We start from the raw sequence: 15,009 nt of genomic DNA on the forward strand, positions 1-15,009 counted from the left end.
TTCCTTTTATAGTTGGCAGTAAACAAATAGTTGGCAAAGACATAAAAACATACACATGACAGATCAGATATCAGTCCAGAGAATCCAGGGAATATGCTTTTTTTCCTAGTCAGGTGAAGGAACGGGACTCCCACACAATAGGATTGTTTAGCTGGAAGCTTTGCACGTACTGGAAATCAATCACAAGGTTTTCTTCCTTTGTAAACGTTGATGTTCTCTCTCCTCATGGAGGTCCTGCACTGAGGTAAGAGCCTAAATAAGGGTGCAGCAGGGAAGGTCTGGTATTGTTCCTGTCTGAGCAGGAACAAATATGCAAACAGGGTGTGGCTGGCATTTTACAGTGTTGGTGTGAGTCTGTTTCGGCAGCAAATGGTGCTGTGCGCACACGCTAAAGAAACGCAAACAAAATGTCATTTCATTTCCAAATGTTTCTCTTTATTAGATGTTAAATATGCAGATGACACCTCTGCAAAAAGAATCAAACAAAGTGTCTTCTACTGCACACACAGAAACACAAGGTTACCATTTATGCCACTGAGCAGCAACTGCTGCAGTTCAGGGATTTAATTTTTATACAATAGACTTTGCAAAATAGATTTACTGCACAATGGATCCAGGTTTGAAAGACGTTTACATCTACAATTTGCCACAGCTAATAGCTAAAATGACAAATACTTGGTTTCATCTGTCCTGCAACAAGTAATCAAGCCACCCCAGCATTAAGCACACACCATTAATTACAACAGAAAAACAGTGATTACAATAACAACATTGCATAAGAATAGAAATATGTATAAACAAAATTCCACATTGAATGACACCCCCCCCCCCCTTAAGCTAATTTATTTACATCCAAATTTCTATAAATCTATGGTTTACATTCAAATATAACAGACATCATCTATCTGAAAACTACGAGTACAAAGGACTGCTGTCTATAAAACACACACATGTCATTTCGATGCAAAAGAAAAAGCAATATTTACAAAAACAAGGGTATCTTGCATCTGAACCGTAAACGAGAGAGACAAAACGGAGTTTTGTTAAAACCTAAGGCACAAGTGTCCATCAGATTGTCCATCAACTGCTTTAAAACCTCTGTGACAGAAAATAAATCCCTGATTATACATAAAACGCATACAGTGATCTAACAAAGAGAGTAAATGCTTAAGGTGCAAATATGTGTATTAGAATCCATAAATTCTTGCACTGCATTGATGCCACTGACATTTCCTTTGGATGGATCCTCTGTTACTTGTGTATTGATATCCATAACATAAATGATTGCAGGTGAAGACAGAGCAGATGTTACTGTGGTATAGATTTCTGCCACTGAGTGCTGGTAGACTTCAGGATTGTTCGCTGTTGTAGAATTGAATTTGTCCCAAGTTACCTCAGCTTTAGATCAATAGCGTTGATTGATACTGTTTTGTGAATCCTTTCTGTAGCACAAAAGGTACAAACAAGATGTTATGATATTAAATATACTTCAAAACACAGAAAAACATCCTGCCGTGATCTTAAGATCAAGTTTAATCTGTGCTCTTGTACTTACAGTATTATGCAAAATGTAAAGTAACGCAATGGAGTGCGTATCTGATTAATAAAATGAAAACTCTAATCAAAGCCAACATTAAATCATGTTTCCTGTTGTGTGAACAAGTTCATGAAGAAACAAGCTGTACGCCACACCTTTGGGTGGGACAAGCTGCGATCTGCAGAAGGCAGTAAAATTACCTTATCCTTCTCAAGCCCTGAACCTGCCTGACTGGATATGTTCGCGCGTGTGTGTGTGTGTGTGTGTGTGTGTGTGTGTTTAAAGAGTAGCAGTGTGAGGTGTTAAACGTGTCATCTAACTGAGAGAGTTTTGCAGAGAATGAACAGAGTTCGTCATAGAATTCCCGTCACTCTCACTCTTTCACACTCAGACATAATGTGCATGTACACACAAATGCACACAAGCTGATAAGAATGAGGGTGGGGCGGCGAGAAAAGAAACTGTTTTCAATGAATATTCACTTTTGTGTGGACAGGTCAGGAAACTCTTTAAAAGGATTTTTTTTTAAGTGTCAAAAGCTTGGAAAAAAATAGTAAACTGAAAATGGAAAGATTGGTGTTTGTCTAAATATATGAGGAATAGAAGGAAATTAGATGCTCTATCTTTGATATATTATTGATTTTTTCTTGCATGTCATGATTAGAAGTGCAGAGCTCAAAGCCATCTCTTACCGATTGGTACTGTCTGTGCAGCTTCTTGTAATGATACATGTTGGACAGAACTGTGGCTGCTGCTGTGGATGCCTTATTGTTTTCAAGGCTAGAAAAATATTTCATCCAAGGTTATTAAATGATACAAATGACTTCACACACAAAATTTTGGATAGCAACATTAAAATTGAACATCAGGAGTCTGGAAAAATGTTCCAACCTGCTGGTTCGTGTGTCGTGGATGCTTATCAGTTTTAGCAGGCCATCAAATTGGGTGATGTCTCTGGCTGCACTCATGCTGCCAGTCACCAGGTTATTGAAAACACCGCAGATGTTGACCACCGATTCGCTGGAGGGAAACTTCTGATTTCCATCCATAGGCAGTTTATCCACCAGTGTGTTCACAGTCTTTTTGGCTAAATAAACCGATACAAATTACACATCTTATAAAAAGAAATGTGAAAATCAATTTTGACAATCCACTAATTCTTAAAATTTTGCAAAGACAACAGTTTAGGGTTTTATATTCTGTGTCTTAGAGACATCAACATTTCTACAGAAGGGGAAGAGAAAAAAGAAAAAAAAGAAGACTGACCCATGTCGTCTTTATCGTCGGTATGGCGGGAAAGGTTTCGTAGGAAACCTGTGAGCGAACGCAGCTCTGCATCTTTGGCAGAACGAGGTACCATGTCTATGATGGTTGGCAGCATGCGTTCTTTGTCCAAAGCCATATCGCTCAGCACCGCAGGCCACTACAAGTTAAAGAGACAGAGCAATTAATGTATGAGATGGACTAATTATAGCCAATTATCAAACAACCTTTGTAAACTTTGCATTGTTAGAGATCTTTTATACCGAGTCCTTCATCTCTGTGTCGCTTGTGCTTTGATTTGTGATGATGTTATCACTGTGTTACTCAGCACTTCCTTGTAATATGTGTAATGTCCGTAACTGTGATGTCTTTTTTTCCAGTTGTAGTTGTATTTCCCCGAGAGCGGGCACAAGACAAAAAATGTAACTACGGCTGACATTAGTCCCTTATCCGGACAGTTTGGCCTTGTATGTACCAGCGACTCCTTTGGAAACATTTTTAATGGAATTAGCGGAAAAAGCAGTTTTGGCTTTCTCTGTGTTACAGTGCATCCAAGAAAACTTTATTTCATTTTGGTGAGTGAAATTCGACTGTTTTACTTTTCTTTTAGGTAATTGGACCTTATTAAGATAAGATGTACTCCATTTGTCTTTGATCTCTGAACGTCTTCATTACATTAAACACAACAAACTCTTTATTAATGCAACTTGTATTCCCACCACTCTGGGATGCTGGGTGATGCCACTGTAGCTGTTTACATCTTTTATATACAGTGTATGGTTACTACATTTGAATCCCTGATGAATTTGCTGCTCACCCTTTTGTCTCCAGCTGTGATGTTCTGCAGTGCTCCAGCTGCTGCTTCGCGGGTGTTACTGTTGATTTCGCATTTTTTCAGCAATTCATGGTACACCTTCAAAATATCAGGATGCCAGAGCCACTCCATACCATTTGGCATTTTGGCAACTTGACCTAAAATTTGAAACTGCTTCTTTTTCTGTCAGTCAAAGAAATACAGGAGAAGGCAGAATTAAGATGTGCAGGATGGTCTATGTGCACTTGCTAATGGAGCGATTCTCACACGTGCTTACAGTTTTGGTTTTTCGGCTCTGAGGTGTAAAGCAGCCGATGGATTTGCCCAGCCCATTGTCCTGATCTCTGTTTGGTTCAATGCGGGCTAAAACAGAAGATGGAAGTTCGCTGTAGAGCTGGTAGGAGAGGTTCCTCAAGATACACACTGAATTCTCCACCCCCTAGAACAGACATACACACATCCAGACAAATAAGTACACAAAGGAAATTAGGCCTGTGTATCATTTTGGACAAAAAAACAAAACAAAAAAAACAACATATATAATATACTGCAACTCAAGTTGTCTTAGGGGAAACTAGACTGTAGGCGTTAAAAACAACAACAACAAAAACAAGCCTGTAAGAGGTCACTTATCAAACCAACTTGAGCACTATATATATAGTTTAAAAAAGAGATAAAAAGAAGGGTTTCACCTGGAGGACCAGGGTTTGAATCCCACATGAACGCCAACGTCAACACTGACTTACTTTTAGTGCTATTGAAGCATGTGGCAGTGCCTCGCCTCCTCTGGTAGGAGGGGCTTATTAAAAAAATGTGTATTTTATTTTTTGCCTTCTCTGGATTTCTCCTTATTTTTTTAGCTATTTTCCCACCTTTTCATCGGCTCTGTTTGTTTTGAGGCAGGCCTTGATGTAGTTCACCAAAGACTCCACAATTCCAATTGTTTCTCTCATCGACCGGCGGGTCTTTTCGTTCACGGAGCTCAAATTCCTAAGAACACAGAAAATAAGCAAGTGATTTCAGAGAACTTCTTCAGGTCAGATTGAGTGTTGTGCACATATAGATTACAGGACTCCTGGCACCAATGCATTAGAGTCAAAGGTAACTGGAGGCTGGAGTAATCAGCAAAAAAAGCGCTGGGTGTGAAAAAACAAGCTTGCCAAATGCAAATGCAGTCATGGGAAAGGAAAAGCATACGCATACATTTTAATCAATCATGTAGCAGCTGCAGACGCAAGACACATAAATGAGGTGCACCTGAGGCATCCTGTGGCGTTGCAGAAGATTTCTGTCTCGGAAGGGGACTCAGGAGGGATTTCTGTGTCTGAATCGGTATGCGCAGTCCGACCCATCTCGTTTTTCGAGAGGGGGACGAGGATCTTTTGAGCAAGTGTAGGAAGTGTCGCTTTGGCTAGTTTCTCCTTAAGGTTTTCTTTGGATGAAAGGTTCCAAAAGATACCTGCACGAATACGGACAAATAAAAACTGGCATTTAGGCATACTATTGCTTCTTTTTTTTGTCATCAGCTTTTCTCAAATATGATTTCAGGATGTTTTTATTGATTGAGTTCAAGAAGTATGGCAACAGTTAACCAAAAAATTGGGGGAAACTATGTTTTTTCAGGCCAGCAGTGAGTTAAATGAACATTAACCAATTTAAAATGATTTCACAGTAATTATTTAACCTACCATAGCTTAGCAGAAATATCCCCCCCCAAAAAACACATGCCATTAAAATAAAATATCCATTTGAGGATTACATTGTGCTCCATGAATCAAAAACCTGTCATCTGCTGTCACATTTTGGAAGCCCACTGATGTTAATAAGTACAGGTAAAAGTTATTCCCTATGCCAAGGCGTTTTACTTAGCACTCTGTGTTGTGGCTTAAAGGACAAAAGTGACAAGGTCTTGTCTCATCAAAGGGGGCGGCTGACATACTGCTGCTTCACGGGCCCACACAGCTCCCATCCTCACCTACACAGTCTATAGACATGACAGCAGTTCCCCATCCAACTCTCTGTGTATTCAGACACGCCCCATGCCTTGCAAATCTCCGCGGTGTGCTCTCGTTTGTTTGAACAATATCAATTTCAAAGACTGCTCTTTTTGACAATCTGATCACTTTAAATCCACACACTGACTTGAACCAATCTGTAGCCACTTCCTCTTGTGGGAAAGCTCCAAAACAATATTCTAGGTGCTTCTCTGGTGCATGCGTTGCAATACCTGTGATGTTTTTGCGGAGCTCGTCATCGTTCTCCTCAAGCGCCTTGACGAGCTCTTGGATGCCATCCTTATCGATCAGGGCCGACTTGTTTTCCTGGTTCTCGTAGATGATGTTGCGTGTGGCACCAGTGGCGTAGCGCCGTACTTCTAGGTCTTGGCTGTTGAACAGCTGCACCAAATCACCAATGCCACCCAGTTGACGCACCTAAAGAGGGAAGGAAAAAACAGTTGGGCATTTGGGTATTTATACAATCTCTAGGACTGTAGGACTGGGACAGGGACCTAAATGAAATTATAAAAACTGAGAGTTGCTTCAATGTGAAACAATGTGAAAGGGTCATTTAATTCTTGAAAAAGTCAGAAAATTCCCTTTAAAAATTATTTTTGGAGAAGTTAAATCTGCCGACAAGAGATTGCCGCACTATCTCAAGTTAAGAAATGGAGAAGAAGAAGAAAAAGTAGAAGAAGAACTAGGACACACCAGAACCGAAGCCCCAGCTTATATAAAGTCACCAGAAGAGGAGAAACATCTATCAGTGGATGCTGGCACTTGAAGGAAAACAACTTTCATGAATGAGTTTCTTAATAGCACAGAGGAAAGAACTGAAGGAATTGTAACCATGAGTTTAATCAGTGCAAAGTACCAGGTTTTTAGAGTCTTTGTCATTGTAACACTGATGCTGGATGTATGCGGCACCCAGGGCCTGCAGGCTGGGATCTTCCTCTGTCAGGTACTGCACTGCTGTTTGCATGTCCAACCTGACAAAGAAGCAAATAAACAAATTCAACACAGGAACTTAAAAAAACACTTTATTACATAACTTCCCTGCTGTTATGTTTGGTAGCACACAAAGAGACAGCTATTCGCAGGCGGTTTGTTACTTGTGTGCAAAATTGTGTTGTTGAACTTCTTCCAAATCGCACAGTGTGCTGCAAATCAGCTCACCCTAACCACACGCTGTGGGATGTGTGAAATGTGAAGCTTGACACTGAGCTGCCACACCCGAAACCAGTCCTGCCACTATGGAGCCACCTCCCAATCCACAGCTCTTAGGAAACTCACTTTTCACATTGCACACTCCCCTTGTGAACTTAGTGACACATGAAATTTATGGCACATTGGTTCATCACCTTCACTAAGAACGTCAGTGACAAATACAACAAACTGAGTCATGAGGATGACTAGAGAGAGGAGTGGAGAACCACCTCTGTTAAAGGACTGCTTCCAAATTGATCAATACGCCTCTGAGCTCATCAATTCCTTTCATCAGCACTTAAATGTTTTTTTTTCTAAAGGTTGTGTGACATCACACTCATGCCAGTTTTCTTCATGCTAGCGTTGCTTTCTTTGCTTTCCGTTTTCTCTTTGACAGAAAAAAATGATGGGCTGAAGCTGAAGACCTGTATACAGTACACACACTAAACTATACTGAATTCTTAGAAAGACCAATCACTGTTCTGTTTTTCTAGGATTCTAGAATTCCTCTTACCCAACATCATTGGTTGTTGAGGTTGATGATGTTGATGACTGATAAAACCTGACCTATCAAATGTAAATATGGGCATTTTTCCAGACACTGACCTGCACCACATCATACAGTTATCACAAACTTCAGTACAGTACAGGAAAATCAGTGCTACCAATGAAAACACTGATCCTATGAATGTGAAAAGCTTCTCACCCGCTCAGGTTGCCCATGCTGGCTCCCAACTCCATCTGCCCGTCGTAGATGTCCATGCCCCTGCCCACACTCTGCATGCTCTTCACCGACATGGCACGGGACATGGTGCCTTGACGCTGCATCCTTAGGTTCCCCTGGGAGCCAGACATCGTGGACATCATGAACCCTCCGTCCACAGTGTCTCCACCTCCCCCGTAGACGCTCCCACCTGACGTCTGCTGCATGGTTCCAGACATGGAGCCCACGCTCATCCGGTTACGGTTTGTAATCCTGCTGATGGTGCGGTGGGCCGGGCCTTTGAAGGACTGCTGTTGGACAATCTCTGTCCCACCTGCTGGCACCCCTCCGCCACGGGAAAGAGTGCCGCTTAGAGATCGGCGCATGGTTGACTGAAAGCCCGAGCTGCCTCCTCCTTGCATCATCTGGCTGGTGTAGCCATTGACCGCGCTCTGAGCATACGAGCGACCATAGGTGGTGTCACGTTCGGAGACTAAACTGCCAGCATCGCTGTTGTCGACACCCCAGCCCCTCATTTGCATTGGCATTGGCTGCATTGAATGCGTAGAGATTTCTGGGTCCATTCGTTTCATGGTCCCCATGCGCATTTCTTCTTGATAAAAACCCCCACCACCCCCACCAACAGCATAACCTGGACCTCCACTCCTCATACTCATCCTCTGAAGGCCAGCCATGTCTGGGGCAGCAGAACGGCTGCTGAAGCCTGACCTTTGAGACAGTTGCGGACCCTGAGGGTGGAGAGAGGAGTTACTGTTACAAACAGATGTGTAAAGAGAGTTACTCAATATATTTCACTGAACTGTAAGTTTGGATGAATCAAAAATATTTCTAAATCTATTCAGGGGACTGTTACGGAAACAAAGGCGAGGACACTGACGTGCATTAATCAGCCAGCGTCTTTCGAATTTAATCACTAAGATTGAGGAATCTAGTGAGTGGACAAGAAAACTCAGAGCTGATCTAATCACAGCCTACTGTGAAATACCACACACGCTGTGTCCTACGTGACATGTCAGCAAAGCCATCAGCTTTTTTAAGATGGGAGCTTCCAGCTAATATAACGTCTGGTGTTAGATTAAAGACTCAGTTTAATCATTTGTGTGTGTGAATATTGGGCTGAAAAAGTGAGAAACACTCCACTCACGATTGTTCTGGAACCAGAGTACATGAAGGATGATTTAGAGCTGAAACTTGGGTTATGGGTGTTATATTTCACTGACGATGAACCACCGTAATCTGAAAAGAAGCAAAAAAAAATTAAAAAAAAAATGTAATCCACCATTTGTCAGTGAATAACACATAATTACAACACATTAAAATATATTTATACACATTACAACTGCTGTATATAATTATGGTGTTTTGGAGCAGTCTTTATACAACACGTCTCATTCACACAACCACTTGTTTCTAAAAGCTTTTTCTATCCTCTACCTCCTGAGCTACAGTCACAAAAATGTTTTATAGAACCTTTATAATAATAAATAATAATCATTCTGTTTTATACAGAAACGTAAGCGATTTCTTGGTGACTAACGTCTCTGTTAAACCGCTGTTCCACCAAGTCAGGTAAGGAATCAGTAATTTGAGAGATTTATGACTTAACAGCTCGTCTTTAGCCTAACCCTACTGCTACTAGTGTCAAAGAAAATCCCTTCTAAACAGGTCTGGACAAAAATGGAACAATGACAGCAGGAAGTGATTGGACTACAAAAATAGTTGAAAAAGTTCCCTTTTTTTCTTAAGAAACACTCTCCCATTTTTCAAAAAGGGAAGTTCATTTATACAGTACTTTCATTCTGAAAGTTGAATCAACTGCTGACTGTATTCTTGCAACTTCTAAGAGGCCAAGTGTGATTAAAAAAGAAGTTCAAAGAAGATATTGCATGTCATAAAAAAGGCACTTTTAGGGTGGGATCAATCGCAGACGAAAATCCCACAATAAGGTGTGCCTCTTTAATTTACAACAATGTTTTACATGAAAGACATTTCTGTCTAAATAGCCGGTGTCGTGTTGCGCCGAAGCCCAAAGGTTTGATTTCACACGGTGTGTTGCAGCAGGACCTGACCAGTCAGCAGGGCCGATGTCTCCGGTTACCTGTCCTACATACAAAGACATTTGCAGGTTTCTGTCAGCAAACACAGAGTATGCGAATGTTTTTTTGCTCTCCGTCCAGACTCAAATGGCAAGTGGTGACTCCACTAGCAGCCATGGAGCAAGCTATTTACAGTGTAAGCAGGCTTACAGTTTGTCGACCCACATATCTAAGCTGAGAGGGGAATATGTCAGTGACAAAACTATGTTAATTATAAAGTAGCATCTATGGGTGTAATTATGTTTATGTGATTTAGAATCCCTTCCCAAGAAATTAATTCTGCAGCCTGTAATTTACTGAAACACAAAATAGAGCCATGACTTATTGGAGAATCATTAGTTTTGCAAGGATTTGGTCATAAATGTTGACCTTCTGGTGGCTGTAGGGAAAATGTAATTTAAGGGATATTTATGTGTTTATTACACTTGATTGGGATCAAAATGGTGACCAGAATGTGTCATTTATAAAATAAAATTTCAAAACTGAGGTAGTGGCAGAGGGACATTTATTAATATTATGTAACAGTCTATGGACTTGTTTACAGGCTGGACTACTAACATGTCATAAAACAGTAACTAGCTGCCAGTTTTCAAACTGTGATGTCTTCAACTCACCTTTTGAATGATCTAAAATGAGGTTCAAGCTAATGATTTGTATTAAACCCGCTCATTCTGATTCAGAGTAGTTTTAACGCCTCTCCCATAACACTATTTATTTCCGCCTGGCTGCACTTCATACAATGAGGTGGTAAACTTGCAGAGATCGTTCATGTAAGCAGAAGTACATATACAAATAAAAGTACAGACAGAAATGTTGTGCTATAAAGGCAAAGGAGAGCTCTTTAGAAGGCATTTCTACCAACTCTTTTTGCCTGCTAAATGAATCTCATTTTAATGTTAATATCATAAGAAAATAATATTAACACACGGTACTACAAATTTTATTACAACTTAAATTCTAATGAAAGGACTCAGCTTGAACATCTGTTATGCAGAGAAAAAGAGAATTAAAAGAAAATTATCACAATACATAAGATATAAATTATAAGTTTGTTTTTTGCCTCTTTGATCTCTTTGAGTGTCAGAAGCACAGGTGATGGACACACCAATAGGACTGCCTTTTATGTGCTATTGTTAGCTCCATTTAGGTTCATTTTGGTTTGGTTTGATGTTTGAAGGCGTGTGGTGACATGAAACTATAACTCCCCTAAAACGTCTTAAACTGGGGGAAAAAAACCAATCTCATTTAGCAAAATGTTAGGAGTATAAGGTAGAGATGTTTGTGTTTAAATTAAGGCAGTAAAAGAAAAATGCTGTCAGAGAAACACAGACTCAAGTCATGTACCTGAAAAGTCTACTTAAGTACAGTAAAGATGTATTTTCATTACTTCCCACATCAAAGACAAATGATGTGAAATGCAGGTGGGTGCGGCTGCACTGCTCACAGTCAGAGATGTCTCATCAGAGATGTTTCAGTGTATCTGAAACATGTCTATATAAGGTATATCCGTTCTTTATGACATCATACTGATCCAAGAGCAAAAAAACTGTACAAAACCTGAGCTTCTGGCTTGTAGACATTATTTTTTCAAAAAAAAATCAGGTTTGTGTGTTTTTGTTGCCATGCATTGTATCTTAGTGTACTTAACATGCATGTTTCTGCTGAACCTGAGCGGTTTTACACCTACCATATATGTAAAGAAAGGTGGGCTGGACCGCCCTTTATGCTACTTTATTGCATACCACAGGTATAAAAACCAGACTGACACATTCTCGGGCCTGACCCCTGTTCTACCTGGACTACGCCCAACACACCTGAGAGCAACAGCCGTTACAACACACCCCCTGAAAAGTCCTTCAGCGAGGAAACTTTTTTTCCCTTCCTCTGCTGCCACTCAAAAAAAATGTACTTTGATCACCAAGCCAGGACTCCTTGTAAATATTTCCTTTTTCACCCTCGCTTTCTGCTGAGACTTGTCCACATACAGCTTGAACACTGTTCACTCACTGTCATAAATGCATAGCTGCAGCAGTTTTTAGAATTGGGACGAAGTAGAAAAAACATTCCTTGCAGAATCCATGAACCAGAAACCATGTGCAAACACTTACGCATTCATAATGAACTTTTCTAAAACCGCAAACCACTGAAACAGCAGCATTCCCTGTTGTGTGGTAAGGAATGTGCCTCTTGTAGATGCTTTCAGAAGATGATTAATATGAAGTCACAGTTAATGACAATAAGTTTTCTTCCAAGCTAAACCCAGGGCAAAGAATGGCACACAGAAACGCAGGCAATGACATATTTATCCGACACGTATGTTTCTGCAGCTGAACACAGCATGAACGTCATGTTCTCTCCGCTGAAGCAGGCGAGTAAAGGCTCAGGTAAACAAAGACCCAAGCCGTCAAGCTCCTCTGCCGTCTCCTCGCAGTTTGGTCGCACACAGAAAATTATGGAGTGCAAAGGTATGCACGGGATGATATACTTTATGGTCACTTTGGGCGAGATATGCTTTGGCCTCAAATGCCACTGGCATGTAGCTTCATGGATCAGTCACGTGTGCAGTCATGAGGTTTAAGAGCAGACACAGGCCATGACAAGACTGTGAGCATGAGTAGCTCAGCTCTTTCACTGAAGTCTTATCATAAACTTTGATGTAACTACTGATCATACTAATTCCCAGCGCTTCAGTATTGCCTTTCATTCCCCTTGTGGGAGTGTTGTCACTGCTTACATAACAGTCCCACCTTGACTTTGACTGCGTGTCAACATGCCTCCGACGGACCAGTTATGATAATGTATCAACTGTGAACGAGCCCCTCTGCTATCTCTTGAACCCACCTACCTTTAAGCCAAGCACTACCTGAAACCTAATCCCACGGGTGGGGAGAGGGGGGAGAGGTTTTCACCTTAGTCTGCTATCAGTGAAGTTCATGAAAGGAGCACTTGTTCGGGCTTGTTACACATTAACCGTTTCTCCTCTGCAGAGACATGACATTGAGTAAAATGGCTGCTGCTGGAGCTCATCTCAGAACAAAACGCAAATTCCTCGAAGAGCTGACGAGAAAAATGAGTCCACAGGAATTCAGACAAGCATGCAGAACACCCCCCACCCCCCAGGCCATATCAGTTGAGTGTCACTCTTGCATTTGAAACTATTGGCTCGGAGTCAGACTTGGAGGTCTGAAAAGAGTTTAGGGAAAAAACGAATCGAAAGAAAAACAAATTAATTTTATCATTAGGTTTCTATTTATTAGACAAATAAACAAGTGGTGAAGCAACAGGGAAGTAGTTTCTCTTTCAAGCTGTATTGATGGGATTAATCATCTGGGTAATTTTCACAGTAAAAAGTGTAAAAGAAAATGAATGCAGCCTCTTAAATGTCAGCATTTTAAATTTCCTATGGGTGTTGGAGTCTGTAGATGAATCCTTTTATAGCTCAGCGTGAGCTCTATGAATATGTCTTGTTTCAAAACTCAAACCAAGCCTTTCTTGGCTGGAGTTTGATATGTCTGGACATATAAAGATCATGCTTTTATTACCTGGCATGTTTACTACCTGAGTCAGTGTGACAGATCATAATGTCGTCAAATAAGACCAAAGGAAACATGGTCACAGGACTGAGTGGTCTGATTAACAACTCATCTGTATCACTCAGCACTGCTGAGCACCTGTGCCCGCAGCGCCAGGCTGGAAACTTGGATTGTCACACTTAATTCCGCCACTTGTCCGCACTGAACACAGACCACCTCACACAGCAGCTCTCAATTGGAAATGCAGAGCAGTGAGAGAGTGTAGGTGTAACTCCATGTGAAAGCGACTTAAAAACTCGTTGATGTTTACCTGACATGGCGTAGTGTGAGGTGGATCCATTCTGACGCGGAAGTGTGGACTTTTCCGCCAGTCTCATCTGGATCTGCTGCTGGACGCGTCGCGCTTTCGCAGAGTCGTCAGACACAGAGCCCCCATTCCCGACTTTGATCTCGGACGGGAGGGCGTAAGTTGAGACTGAAGTGTTGGGCTGTAAAGCAGTCAAAAACACGTGCTCTGAGCCGACTGTACTCATGGTGAAAAGTTAAAAGAGAGCAAAAATAGGTCACACACTGCCGCGGACAGGGTGCCTGCGCTCTGCGTCGTGGCAGCTCAAACTGTCTTTGGTCAGACGCACCGAAAGAGCCGAGCTCTGCAGCCGGAGGTGGAGCCTCAGAGACGAGTCACACTTACTACCAGATTCACAGGTGAGCTGCTCCCCCTTTAGACAAGAGTCCGATAAGATGGAGAAGAATCCAAATTCTCGCTGACTCAGTCAGTCATTTGAAGGTTTTTCAAAACAGTCATGCGAAGTTGATTGCATTTTTTCCCTACTTCACTGGAAAATACCAGAAACCGGGACAAATATGGAAACAACTCTTTAAAACGGTTGTGGGAACGTCAGCTTCCGTTTTTGTTTCGTTAAGTTGTTGATTTTCTTCTTGGTTTTGTTTTTAAATTGACTCATTTTTTTTGTAGTAACGATTTTTTAAATAGAATAAATAAATTAAGAAGATTTATTCAAATACTATAAAGCTGAATATTGTATTCGAGTATTTCTATTTTAAGTGGTGAGATGACTTTCAAATTGACACTTTTTAGCGTCAAGAGTTCACACACAAAATATAGCGAGCGATGCATGTAACAGTAATCGAGCAGAATTATTAAGCCAACTTTCATTTTTCAAATTTTGGTAGAAAAATGTGAAATAGCTGCAGTGATGTATTGAAATATGCAAATACAGCATATAAAGGCAAAAACAGTCTGTGGAGTTCTGGCGAGCTTGAAAGTCCAGATTTGGTGTGACCACCTTTATTCTTTTTAACACAGTCTGAACTCTTAGGCAAGCTTTCTTATAATTTCTAAAGTAGTCTTTAGAAATAGTTCTCAAGGCTTCTTGAAGGACATTTAAAGCTCTTCTTTGGATGTTTGCTGTCTTTTCATCTGCTCTCTGTGAAAATGATGCCACACAGCTTCAGTAGTGTTGAGGTCCAGGCTCTGGACTCCATGACTGACAGTGTTCTACTGTGTGTTTTTCTATCCAGGTTTATTTTTACTGTACTGGCAGTATGTTTGCAAATAAGACACTCAGCAGATGGTAAAGCATGGTGGATCCAAGTCTATCTGTGTTCATAATTCTATCAATTTTGACAAGACCACCCAAGACCTTTGGCTAAATTACAGCCCCAAACCATAACAGAGCCTCCACTGTTTACAGATGACCGTAGACACTCACTGCTGTGCCTGTCTCCTGACTGGTTTCATACAAATAGGTGATTATTTGACCCCCCCCCCCCCCCCCCCCCCAAAAAAAGCTCCCGTTACCACTTGTTTTCTGTCCA

The 15,009-nt window shown here is 41.1% G+C and overlaps 1 protein-coding gene across 1 annotated transcript; it reads right to left on the bottom strand.

Annotated features, from left to right (window-relative positions):
* Window positions 1-413: 413 nt before the first annotated feature.
* pkp3a (plakophilin 3a) lies at window positions 414-13,809 on the bottom strand. The gene is made up of 13 exons (XM_080875483.1): window positions 13,481-13,809; window positions 8,686-8,777; window positions 7,524-8,269; window positions 6,486-6,600; window positions 5,842-6,046; window positions 4,872-5,073; window positions 4,487-4,604; window positions 3,892-4,053; window positions 3,618-3,797; window positions 2,804-2,960; window positions 2,429-2,624; window positions 2,230-2,317; window positions 414-1,442 (listed from the first exon to the last, which is right to left on the bottom strand). Exons 1-13 carry the CDS (start codon window positions 13,701-13,703, stop codon window positions 1,401-1,403), a joined length of 2,526 nt encoding a protein of 841 aa, XP_080731609.1. The 5' UTR covers window positions 13,704-13,809; the 3' UTR covers window positions 414-1,400.
* Between the last annotated feature and the right edge of the window lie 1,200 nt (window positions 13,810-15,009).

The sequence above is a fragment of the Rhamphochromis sp. 'chilingali' genome (assembly GCF_963969265.1).
Source record: "Rhamphochromis sp. 'chilingali' genome assembly, chromosome: 2".
NCBI lineage: Eukaryota > Metazoa > Chordata > Actinopteri > Cichliformes > Cichlidae > Rhamphochromis > Rhamphochromis sp. 'chilingali'.